General features: G+C 44.3%; 2 protein-coding genes across 2 annotated transcripts; one reads left to right on the top strand and one right to left on the bottom strand.

Moving 5' to 3' along the window:
* Positions 1-554: 554 nt before the first annotated feature.
* Positions 555-6,526, bottom strand: bacc1 (BPTF associated chromatin complex component 1). The gene is made up of 6 exons (XM_008304177.1): positions 6,207-6,526; positions 4,964-5,058; positions 4,625-4,726; positions 3,336-3,565; positions 2,455-2,559; positions 555-1,131 (listed from the first exon to the last, which is right to left on the bottom strand). The coding sequence occupies exons 1-6, from the start codon at positions 6,225-6,227 to the stop codon at positions 1,067-1,069; spliced, it is 618 nt and encodes a 205-aa protein (XP_008302399.1). The 5' UTR covers positions 6,228-6,526; the 3' UTR covers positions 555-1,066.
* A 73-nt stretch (positions 6,527-6,599) lies between these two features.
* rnasekb (ribonuclease, RNase K b) lies at positions 6,600-8,814 on the top strand. The gene is made up of 3 exons (XM_008304178.1): positions 6,600-6,834; positions 7,868-7,950; positions 8,215-8,814. The coding sequence occupies exons 1-3, from the start codon at positions 6,757-6,759 to the stop codon at positions 8,357-8,359; spliced, it is 306 nt and encodes a 101-aa protein (XP_008302400.1). The 5' UTR covers positions 6,600-6,756; the 3' UTR covers positions 8,360-8,814.
* Positions 8,815-11,765: the final 2,951 nt, after the last annotated feature.

An 11,765-nucleotide genomic window follows, 5' to 3' on the forward strand; every position in this document is an offset into this window, starting at 1 on the left:
CAGCTTCAGCAGCATCTTCACAAGAACTTTGTAAACTTCTGGTTTCAACTGTATTTGTGTTTTTACGTCTTCAGTAGGAACCGATGAGCTCCGAGGGTCGATTCTGTTTGTGAGATTTGTTGAGAGCAAAAATACAAAATACCACCAGAACTTTAACATCCCAGTCGGACTCGAAGGAAAAACTTCTGCTGAACCGTCCGTTCATATCCTGATACTTAAATCATCAGTTTTCACCTTCACACCATCTGTCGTTTTACATTTTGTCTCCAGATGTCATAAAGACTCTGGTTAGCCATCTTTCAAACCCGAGACAGCAGCTTAACAACACTTTCAAAGACTCGTCTGAGTTTCCTGTACAATTAGAAAACATTAATTAAGACGCAGCTTCAGTTTTTAATCCCAACAAACACGTGACCGTTGGTCCGTCTGTACAACATGATGACGCTGGTTTATGTTAATGTTTCTTCCATGTTTTTTATGTTCTTGGCCGAAATGAATCCTTCATTTCTGCATTTTCTGAGGTTTCGGTCCAACAGACTAAACATTTAAACACCTTTTTACAACACAAACGTCTTTATTTGTAAGAAATTCCAATTTTACAGACCTGATCCAGGCTGCACATTGATGCACAATAATTATTCTACGTCATTCTGTTTTCACTTCAAGAATAAAAAAAAAGGAGAAATGATTCATCTGAGTGGATAATTTATCATCTGATTTCCCACCGACGACATTATTTAAAGCATCAGCTCGACGTTATTCTTCATGATGACGTCAAACGACGGATGTTTGTGTGATTTCCAAACAGGAACTGACCTGAAAACATAATTCTGCTTCAAAAAAAAAAAAATCTGTTTCTAAAAACGAAAGAAGAAACCCGACCTGATCCGTCACCGCCTCTAACAGAATAAAATACACGGGTTTAGTTTCACGCTTTCAAACTACAAAATGCAGAGAATCACGTTTTATCAACGGCGACAGGCAACAGGACCGTCCTCCTTTTAAAAAAATAAAAGTCTACGTTTCTGCGGCGGCTCCAGCTTCCTGCGGTCTGAGATGTCGGAGGTCAGCGGGACAGAAGGGGAAGATCGCTGGAGTTCATGATGAGGCTGGAGTCCAGGTTGAGGCTCTCTGAGGAAACAGGTGAGTTTACAGTCACGGGTTTGGCTTCGACAAGTTAAACAAGTGACATGAAGCTTCGTCTGTGGAAAAGGTACAGAAACATTTGTAGGGGCCTGAATATGAGACCACCCCCGATAGTTCACAGAGATCTGGTTCATCTGAGGTGAAGCTTTTCTCTGGTTGGACCAACACGTAACTCTAACTCATAACCTCTGAAGAAGAACCACCATATATTGTCTTAAACATAAGACCACGTTTTCTCAGAAGGTTTGAAAACGTGGAGTCGTCTTACATTTGGACACAAGAAAGACGTGGGCTTTAGAATCCAGGTTTTGGTTTGTACAAGTACAACAGAGTCGTCTTACATTACACTAGAGAGAGGCGGGTTTTAGAATCGGCAGTTGCAAAACTGAACTGTCTGAAGTTTGGTCTCTGGAAAAGGTATAAAACCACTGGTAGGGGCCCAAATATAAGACCACCCCACAGAGTATTGTCTCAAATATAGGACCATGTTTTCTTGGAAACTAGGTTTGAAAACGTGGAGTCATCTTATATTTGGATACTCGGAAGACGTGGGCTTTAGAATCCAGGTTTTGGTTTGTTCAAGTACAACAAGTCTGTCTGTGGAAAAGGCATAAAAACATTCGTAGGGTTCTGAGTTTAAGACTGCCTCCGGAAGTGTCGCGCAAATCCGGAGTTGAAGCCTTTTCTTTAGCTGAAGTAAAACACAACATACAGTGAAAGTAAACTCTGGAGACAAAGACCAATGTGTCGGCCCAAATATAAGACCATGTTTTGTTGTTTAGTAGAGTCGTCTTATAACTGGACACCAGAGAAACGTTGGTTTCAGAATCAGGAGTTTGGCTTCTACAAGTAAAACTGAAGCTTCGTCTGTGGAAAGGACATAAAAACATCCTAGGAACCCAAATATAAGACTACCTCCCCTACATTTCTCTACGATCCGATTAACCTGAGGTGTCGCCTTTTCTCCAGTTGAAGCCAAACGCTGAAACTTTGGGAAACACTGATTGACACTTTTCACCATTTTCTGACATTTTAGAGACCAAACAACTCTTCGATTGGTCCAGAAAATAACTGACAGATTAATCAACAGCAATAATAACGACTAGTTGCAGCCCCAGTTCCCACCATCACGAGACCAGAGTTACATCTCCACAGACTGTTGTTGTAGCCTGTAGGTTGGGTTCGGGGTTCGGGTACATTTGTGGTGTTTCAGGGACAGTCGGTGCTAAAGTTGTGTCTTAGTGACGGCGTGTTGGTAAGAATCGAATAACTGCAGTAAAACTTAAAACCTCGTTTGTTTGGACTCACCCTGGTCAAAGTTGAGCTTCTTGCTGGACGAACCGTCGCCGAGTCCTTCGATGTCCACCAAGTCGCTGTTCACGTCCGAGTCATTCAGAGCGCTGAGCGTCACGTCTGCAGGGGAGAAGATCTGAGTGAACATCAACGAGCTTCAGAGGAAAACAGAAACACGCAGATAACCAGAGGAGCAACAGAATCTGCAGCATCGACTTCAGCATCGATTCTGTTGTATTTTACATTTTCTGCTGCTTCGTCAGGTCCTGGTCAAGTTTGTTGGTTAATTAATGACGTTATTAGGACTTGTTGAAGTTATTCTGTGTCTTGTTTTGTTTGACCCCAAAATATTTGATTTGCTTCAAAGTCTCACATCTGGAACCATCAAACGTTTGTTAATCACCTCCCTGATCAAATAATAGATCGTTTTAACTGCAGCTGTAACACAACAGCTCACATCTTTTTTATTTTGGATCAGTCTGCCAGCTGCTTCGTCAATAAAAAAGATTTATAAAATAAAGAAACGCCTGTTAAAACTTCCCTGTCGACATCTTCAGATGTTCTGAAACAAAACATCTTCAGCTCACCGTCACGTGACACAAAGAAAAGCATCGAATCCTTTGAGAAGCTGAAACCAGCCAACGTTTGTATCATTTCCTTTAAAAATGACTTCAGATTGTTAATTTATCAAAACGTTATTTGCTAACTGTTGCAGCGTTAAATCAACAAAAGATCGATTCTTCCAGATTCCAAACACTGGTGTGAAATAACTTGTGTGTTGATGAATTTAAATAATTCCAGGGAGAATTGATGTAATTGTGAGTTGATATAATCCAGGATTAATCAGTGATTGAACGTTTTTGAAGTGTTAAATTGTCCCATTTCCACTTGATTACCTGCTGTCTTCTGTTTCTTGATGGGCGGGGCCAGGGAGGGGCTGCTCTGCATCCCTGTCGCCACGACAACCTGTGAGGTCGGCACGGCGATCATGGCGGGCGTGGCGGGGGCGGGAGGCGGCGTCATGGCGACGGTGGCCTTCTTGACGGTCTTCTTCGGGGACTCGGAGGAAATGGGGACTCGGCTGTCCTCGTACAGCTTCCTCTTCACCGTGCTCTTGATCTGAGCTCTGCAGAGGAGGAAGAGCTGTCAGCCAATCAGCATCCACCCTGAGACCAGCTGAGCGGCTGCCAGCCAATCGGCATCCAGATCACACTCCCGAGCCGCCCGACTGATCAGGGCTCGTTTCTCCGGTTAACAGAAAAGCTCTACATTTTGGGAAACAGTTTAAACTTTTACGTCACGGTTGTGTCTGTTCCCAACTCTGTGACAAACAGCGTCTTATAATTAATCAGTAAATATGACACCAGGCCATCAGTTACTAAACGAGCTACACACACAGACACACAAAACACACACAGAGACACACAAAATGACTAAAACAATAAAAAAAAAACTAACAGGAAGAGGCTCCAAACAACCACGACGCAACAAAAAATGACAACAAAGAGACAAAAAAAACAAACATGAAGAGCACAAAACTACCATAAAGACGCATAAGAGCTATAAAGAAACGCTAAAATGTTCAAAAGACAATCTTTTAGAAAAATTTGCTGGCACAAAAGCAACCACAGATACACAAAAAGATGCACACAACAACTACGAAGAGACACAAAACGACAAAAACAATACAAACAACCACATAGAGACTGAAAACAAGCACAAAACAACCACAATGAGACACAAAACCACCATCAAGAACACAACATTACCACAAAATAAGAAAAAATGCCCACAAAGGCGGCACGAATCATAAATCATAACTGCCACACAGAAACACAAAGATGTCAAATATGAAAGCTCCTCTGAAAACTCATTAAGAGTGCATAAACTGCTTCGTTAGTAGAGTGAGCTGCACAAAACATCGCAGAGAGACACGAAAATAGCAAATTTCACCTAATTAAAAATGAAACGGCCCATTGAAAGCGTCTGAGCTGCCTTCTTAGTACATGAACCGCACCAAACGACCACTAAACAACTACAAGAAGACAAAATGACAAAAAACAAAGATAAAGGGACACGAAGACCACAAAGCAAAACACCAGCAGAGACACAAAACAATCAAAAAACAACCAGAGACGTACAACGGCCACGAAGAAGAACTAAGATGTCAGATTGAAACACTCACACTGTGCGCTCTTTGATCACCGTGCTGATGTTGTTGAGGTCGTCTCCGAAGCGACGAACGGCCAAACGCAGCATCTCGATCTCCGTCTCCGTCCACTTCGCTCTGAGGATCAACACATTCAGCGTCACGTCGCGGCTCGTGCTGCTTTCAGACTCTTTTTACGTACAACTTTAAACTGAACTAATTATTATTCAGAATCCAAAGTTTCTGACGGACCAAAAACCAGATTACAACTACATGCAGCCACCTCAGTGAACATCAGATATAAGGATATAAGGGATCGCTGCCATGTCTGTGTCTACCGTCGGTGGAATAACCGGTTTAATCAAACTGTGTCACCCTGCGGGGCTGGAGTCGGACACCGGGTGCAGCTGCATCGTCAGTTCGCCCAGTTTGGTGAAAGCAGCTCCGGCTGCTGAGAAAATCTCCCCGACCTGCACAGAAGAAGATCACGAACTGATTAACCCCCTGAACCCCCCAAAGAACACCAGCTGGTCTAAAGGCAGGTTACCTGATATTTATTCAAAATATGTTATACAATTTGTCAAAAAGTAAACACTCCTGGTTCTGATCCTGTAGAACCAGAACCTTCCTCCTCCTGGTTCTGATCCTCCACCACTGACTCAGCTGAGACCAACAGGAAACATTTCCAGGTGTTTCCTCAGAGAGACTGAGAGGAAAATCCAACCTACTGGATCAATAAATAAATGCAGCACGGATCAGAACCAGAGAACAGAGGAGCCAGTTGGTGGAGATACATCCAGCTGATGGTGGAACATCTTTCTACATCTGACGTGTTTGTAGAGGTTTTAAAAACAGAAGTATTCATCCCCAAAATAACTCAAAGGTTGTACAAAATTACATAAATTTGTCCAAAATGACTTTAAAAAGATGTAACTTTGCACATTTTCCACCAAATGACATAAATCTGTCCAAAAATAAAGTTTTTATGTTTAAAATGACTTAAATGTAGGAAAAATGACGTGAACTTGTCCAAAATGTCTCAAAATCTGTTCAGAAACTATATAAACATGTCTAAAACTATCACAAGAGGAAAATCCAACCGACTGGATCAATAAATAAGTGCATCAAGGCTCAGAACCAGAGATCAGAGGAGCCAGGTGTTGGCGATGCACTGGGGCGTCAGCGAGGTTGAATCAAAATCTGTGACAAAAACTTATTTGGAGAGTTGTGAAGAAGAGTCATGTGAAACAGTATGTAGTGGCTGTAAACATGTAAATATCTACATGTATGTGGAACTTCCACTTTTTTCCCGGTGTTGGTACCATCTGTGGACACTTGAGCTTAACATCACCTGCTGGCTAGAACAGCTAGTGACCGCTAAAGCCTGGATTTATATATTAACATTACACTTTCTGAGCATTAGCTGAGAGCCGAACAACCCTCCGGATTCTATTAGTTTGGGACACAAACATTTAAAGCACATTTCATGAAAGATGTGTCTGCGCTGCAAACCAATGCGTAAAATTAGCAGATTTTTGAATGGAGTGTTGCGCGCAGCTGTGCGACCTGCATCTCTAAAAGTTGCCGTTCAAAAAAAGAGAACCAGGTGAGAGTTTACCTTCGCGGAGGCTGACGTCATGCTGGTGAAAGGTTTTTTCGTTAAACTTGTTTTTTTTTCTTCACAACTAATAATGACAACACACAGCTAGCTGCTAGCTATAGTTAGCTTGTGTAGCTAGCTCCGGACGTCAGCAGCTTCCATAAAGAGCTCTGTGAGATTTCCTTTAAAAACCAGGAACCTTCGGCTGGTCACGTCCGATAAGAGGCCGTGGTTTGATTTGGAATCAACAATAAATTACATATTCGGATGAAAATATAAATATCGATCAACAAAGACAGACGGAGAAAGGGAATGTTGCGCGACTTTATAACTTGAACACCATTGGTCGGTCTCAGCGGAAGAGGCGGGGCGTGGAGGAGTTTCATTGGTCACCGAGTGAAGCCGAGTGCTGACACTCGCCGAGTTTCTCCGAGTGAAGCCGAGCGCAGAGGATCAGCTGACTGCGAGGCTCGGTCCTTCGATGGATCGTTTCTCAGTTTAGAGATTAAAAAAAAGAAAGTAAAACCAGTTTGTGATCAATCGCTCGATCGATCAGGTGAACGCCGACATGCCGTCGCTTCTGTTCTGCGGGCCGAAGATGGCCGCGTGCGGGATCGTGATCAGCATCTGGGGTGTGATTATGTTGGTAAGACAGACGGAGCTCCGGCAGCGGGGACCGACTATTTCCTGGAGTTATACTGTTTAGCTACGAGCTTCTCGCGGCGACGGTGATGTCTTTATTAAAATTGAATATGTGAACTGTGCGGGGCTGATTTTTAATGAAGTTCGTGTTGATTTAACGCAAAATGTGGCGCAGAGTAATTCCTGAATTTCCGCTCTGCTCCCGTAGATAGACGGAGCCCACGTAGGCTAAGCTAGCTGGGCTTTAGCTGCTATCACTGCGCTCTGATGCTGCACCAATAATCAATACACGATTATTTTTAATCAGTTACCTTTTTGGAAGCATAATAAGCGTAACGTACGTGATGGAGGCGGCTAAAGTCTGGTTTTTATGTATAATGAATGATTCCAGCTCGAACCTGAACGCTTGAAGTTTAAATTGTGATTGACAACAGTTAAGTTCATTGCAAAGGTGAAGCAGAAGGTCATCAATAAACAGACTAAAATCACTTGTTTTCTGACCTTTGAGTGATTAAAAACTGTCGTTCCCACCATGTCGGTGAGATCTGGATCATTAAAGCGTTAGAAATTCCTCCAGATGAATCATGTGAGTCTGTTTCTCTCCTCATGTGATCCTTCAGAGGAGGAAAGCTGCAGCCATCGTGTTTCTTCGTATTATTTTGCTATCTGGTCTTTAAAGAGCCACAAAATAGTAGAAATGTCTCAGTTTGTCTGACCAACAGTCTAAAACTTGGATATCTCCAGTTTTCAGTGCTGTGAAGTAGAAGGAAGGAGCTGATACCAAAATGATTCGTCAGTTTATTGGAAAGAAAAGCAGAAAAACAACCTGCAATTATTCTAATAATCACTTGAATTGTTTCCAAAGCTGCTGTGAGCATTTCATTGACCAAACAGTGAAAAAAAATTAATCAGTGACTAATGAAGATCATCTGTAGCTGCAGCTCCACAAGCTGACTTTGGTTACTTCTGACCACCTGTCCTGTGGCCCTGCTGGGTCCCCGAGCCTCATGTTGACCCACTCTGTTGTGATGTTGCAGGCGATGCTGGGAATCTTCTTCAGCGCCAAGTCGGCCGTGCTGATCGAGGACGTCCCGTTCACCGAGGCGGACATTCGTGACGAGTGAGTCCCGAGGACGGAAAACACACGACGACATGTCGACACGTTTCATGCTTCAGAATATTCTGGTTATGAGACAGAAAAGCAACAAATTGTCACGTTTGAGGAGCTGAAAGCAGCAAATTTCTTCTGTTAAAGCGATGAAGCGATTGTTAAAGATGAGTTTTCGGTTGACTTTCTAGTCGACTGTAATTCTGCTTGTTTTCGTTTTTTTGTTAAACTACGACAGCCGATGCTCAGATGTCCTTTAATTCTTCTGTCCTGCAGTAAAAGTCCTCCTCAGAACATCTACAACCTCTACAACCAGGTCGGCATCAACTGCTTCATCGCCGCCGCCGTCTACGTGGCGGTCGGCGCTGTCTCGCTCTGCCAGGTTCGACTGAACAAGCGGCAGGAATACATGGTGACATAAAGACCTGCAGCCGCCTCGGCGGCATCTGAGCACCAGAGGAAGGTTTTATCTCATCTGATTGGCTTAGATTAATGAGGGGGCGGGGCCAGGCATCACCTGGATTATTTATTTTGAATTTAACTGTTTGTTGTTGTTGTTGTTGTTGTTGGATGAAATGTGACATGATTCCTGTGAATGAGTTCTTCCCAAAAGCGACCAAACGTTTGAGGTTTATTTCGTGATTTAAACAAACGCAGAAACTCGTCCCGCTGCTGAAGACGCTCAGTCGGCTGCAGGCGACGCCTTCGTGGTCGTATCAGCTCAGAAACGAACACGGAGGCGTCAGAGCTCCCTGCTGCTCTCTGAAGAAACCGAAATGTTACGTAAAATAAAGTCTGTTTGTCATAAATGTGACTTTAAAGGTGTTAATGGGACAAAAACCTCCTTTGCAATAAAGTGTATGTGTGTAAAACGGACAAACGGCTGATTTGTTTTTGTAGCATCAAAGTTTTTGCCTTTTGTGAATCAGGTTTAGTCAGAAGTTTGTTTAATGACTCATTTAAGGGAAGGTAAATGTAACATGAACATATAAAATGGAAATCCTTCAAACGTCCATCAGCAGCTGATACTAATAACATTTTCAGTTCTATTCAGACTTAATAGCACCTCTTTGTGGAGGTTTGTGAAAACAGATTCCCTGCCGAGTGAAAAGTGTTACTTTTTGCAGATTATTATAATTTAATGTTTTAATAGAGAAAAGGGACACGTGTCTGGTTTGATCCAGAAACTGGAGGTTGTGCTATTGCAGGATCTGCTCTGCGACGGAGTAGCTCTGCAACGCATTAAGGGGAAAAACAGGATTTCTCCCTATGGACTGTTCCTTAACGTTCTGCAGGTGTTCAGGAACCTTGTTGTAAAGCTCCGGTAGCTCCCTGTCTAAATGTAGTGTTGGAGGTTAAGATGTTCTGAGGCTCCAACAGGTGGAGAAAACTTGTATTCTCTACAAGATGTCAGTAAATATAGACCAGCTGTAGTACCTGGTTGTTCCACCAGGTGGAGCCTCTCACTGTCCAACACTGTAGAAACCTGTAGAGAGGAGGCGTCACTTAGACCCCGTTTACACGTAGCAACAACGATGATATCTCAATCCGTCAGGGCCTTTGGTTTACACGTAAACGAAGCTACAAGGCACTGAAACGATCACATCTGAAAACTCCGGCCAAAGTGGAGATTTGGAAAAACTCCATCTTTATGTTTGCATGTAGACAGGAGGAGACGGAGTCTGACGTCACAGTGTGCGACAAAAGCGTCATCAGCGCCGTATGTGTGCGACCATGTTTCCAGGATTCTGATTGGTTAGCATGGCTTCTCGTAACACTGCCCCCTATAGGTCTGGCAGCTCATAGCAGCTCTTAACAACATGTTTATACGGGTTTGTGTAAAGAAAGATTTTTTTGAAAACGATCTGGTGGGAACCATGTCATTTTTGAAAACGTAGATCCGTTTTTTGTAAATACTCGGCTACGTGTAAACGTGGCCTCAGACTTCAGGCAGTTCATGTTGGCAGCAGAGAGGATTGTGGGAGTTCAGCAGCAACTGGACCATGACAGAGGCTCTGAGGAGGATCATCACTTTTGGAAAATTTGATGAGCTGCATTGTAAATGGGCTGTGTGTCTAAGATTTTATGATTTGTTTAACTGAGACGTTTGTAGAGCAAATATTAGAAATCTGTGGTTAAGCTTTGGCATATGGAGTCATGTCTACTGTAGTTTCAACAATGAATCCATTATCGATTGATAATGATGTTTACTGCTGCTTAAAAAAAGCTGTTTAAAATGTGCATCCATTGTTGCAACAGGTCCAAAAGTTTCACAAACATTTTATGTTCATGGGGTGGAATCAGCTTATTGTAGTTGCCCCCCACCGATGGCTCATGTGTCTGTGTGCATACATGTTTGTTGTTGTGTGTTAACAGTGTAGCTCTTTACAGGAGAGCAGTTTGAACCTGAAGCTTCATACATGACCTGGTATGGTCCCTATCTTAGAGTGGTTCGATTTTAGGGTCAATACATGCACTGGTGACCGCTACAGAGGTCAAAGGTCGCATTTCACAAACACAGCTCTGAATGACTGAAAATGCACAAAAACACAATTTAGTGTACTAACTTAGGAAGAACAGAATAGAATAAAATGCTTTATTGTCATCTAACATGGTGCATGACAACATTTAAGATAGCTGCCATATGAAGGTGCACTGAAAATATAAACATAATAGACACAGTAATAAAAACAATATACAAGTGAGTATGGCAGAAGAGGAAATAAACCAGTGTAATATTTACTACCAAGATCAGTTTCAGAAGACCCGATATTGCACATAGACAGGTATTGCACAGATGAGAGAATGATAAATAGGTAAAATAAATACTCCCCCCCGAACTGCCACCTTATCGTGGTGGGGGAGTTTGTGTGCCCGAATGATCCTAGGAGCTATGTTGTCTGGGGCTTCGTGCCCCTGGTAGGGTCACCCAAGGCAAACAGGTCCTAGGCGACGGGACAGACAAAGGGCAGTTTAAAAACCTCTATGACAAGAAAAAAAACAAGGAAAGAGACGTCGCCTGGTATGGCGCAGCCGGGGCCCCACCCTGGAGCCAGGCCTGGGGTTGGGGCTCGAACGCAAGCGTCTGGTGGTCGGGCCTCTGCCCACGGGGCCCGGCCGGGCACAGCCCGAAAGGCTGACGTGGGCCCGCCCTCCTGCGGACCCACCACCCGCAGAGGGAATCATAGGGGTCAGGTGCAAAGAGGACTGGGTGGCGGCCGGAGGGGGCTGCCTCGGTGACCTGGTCCACGCACACAGCCTCTGGTTGTTGGGACGTGGAGCGTCACCTCACTGGGGGGGAAGGAGCCTGAGCTTGTGCGGGAGGTTGAGCGATATCGACTAGACATAGTCGGCCTCACCTCCACGCACAACCTGGGCTCTGGAACCCAACTCCTGGAGAGAGGCTGGACGCTCCATTTCTCTGGCGTTGCCCGCGGGGAGAGGCGGCGGGCTGGAGTGGGCTTGCTCATTGCCCCCCAGCTCAGCCGCCACGTGTTGGAGTTTACCCCGGTGAACTTACCGGTTACCTACGCCTCCGGGTTGGGGACAGGTCTCTCACTGTTGTTTCGGCCTACGGGCCCAACAGCAGCCCGTCTCCGTCTGTCTTTGTTGATCCCCCCTGGGGGGGGTGCTAGATAGTGCCCCAACTGGGGACTCCTTTGTTCTACTGGGGGACTTCAACGCCCACGTGGGCAATGACAGTGAGACCTGGAGAGGGGTGATCGGGAGGAACGGCCTCCCCGATCTGAACCCGAGTGGGGTTCTGTTGCTGGACTTCTGTGCTAGTCACGGATTGTCCATCACGAACACCATGTTCGAGCACAAGG

This window comes from Stegastes partitus, unplaced genomic scaffold (assembly GCF_000690725.1).
Source record: "Stegastes partitus isolate 25-593 unplaced genomic scaffold, Stegastes_partitus-1.0.2 Scaffold2153, whole genome shotgun sequence".
Lineage (NCBI taxonomy): Eukaryota > Metazoa > Chordata > Actinopteri > Pomacentridae > Stegastes > Stegastes partitus.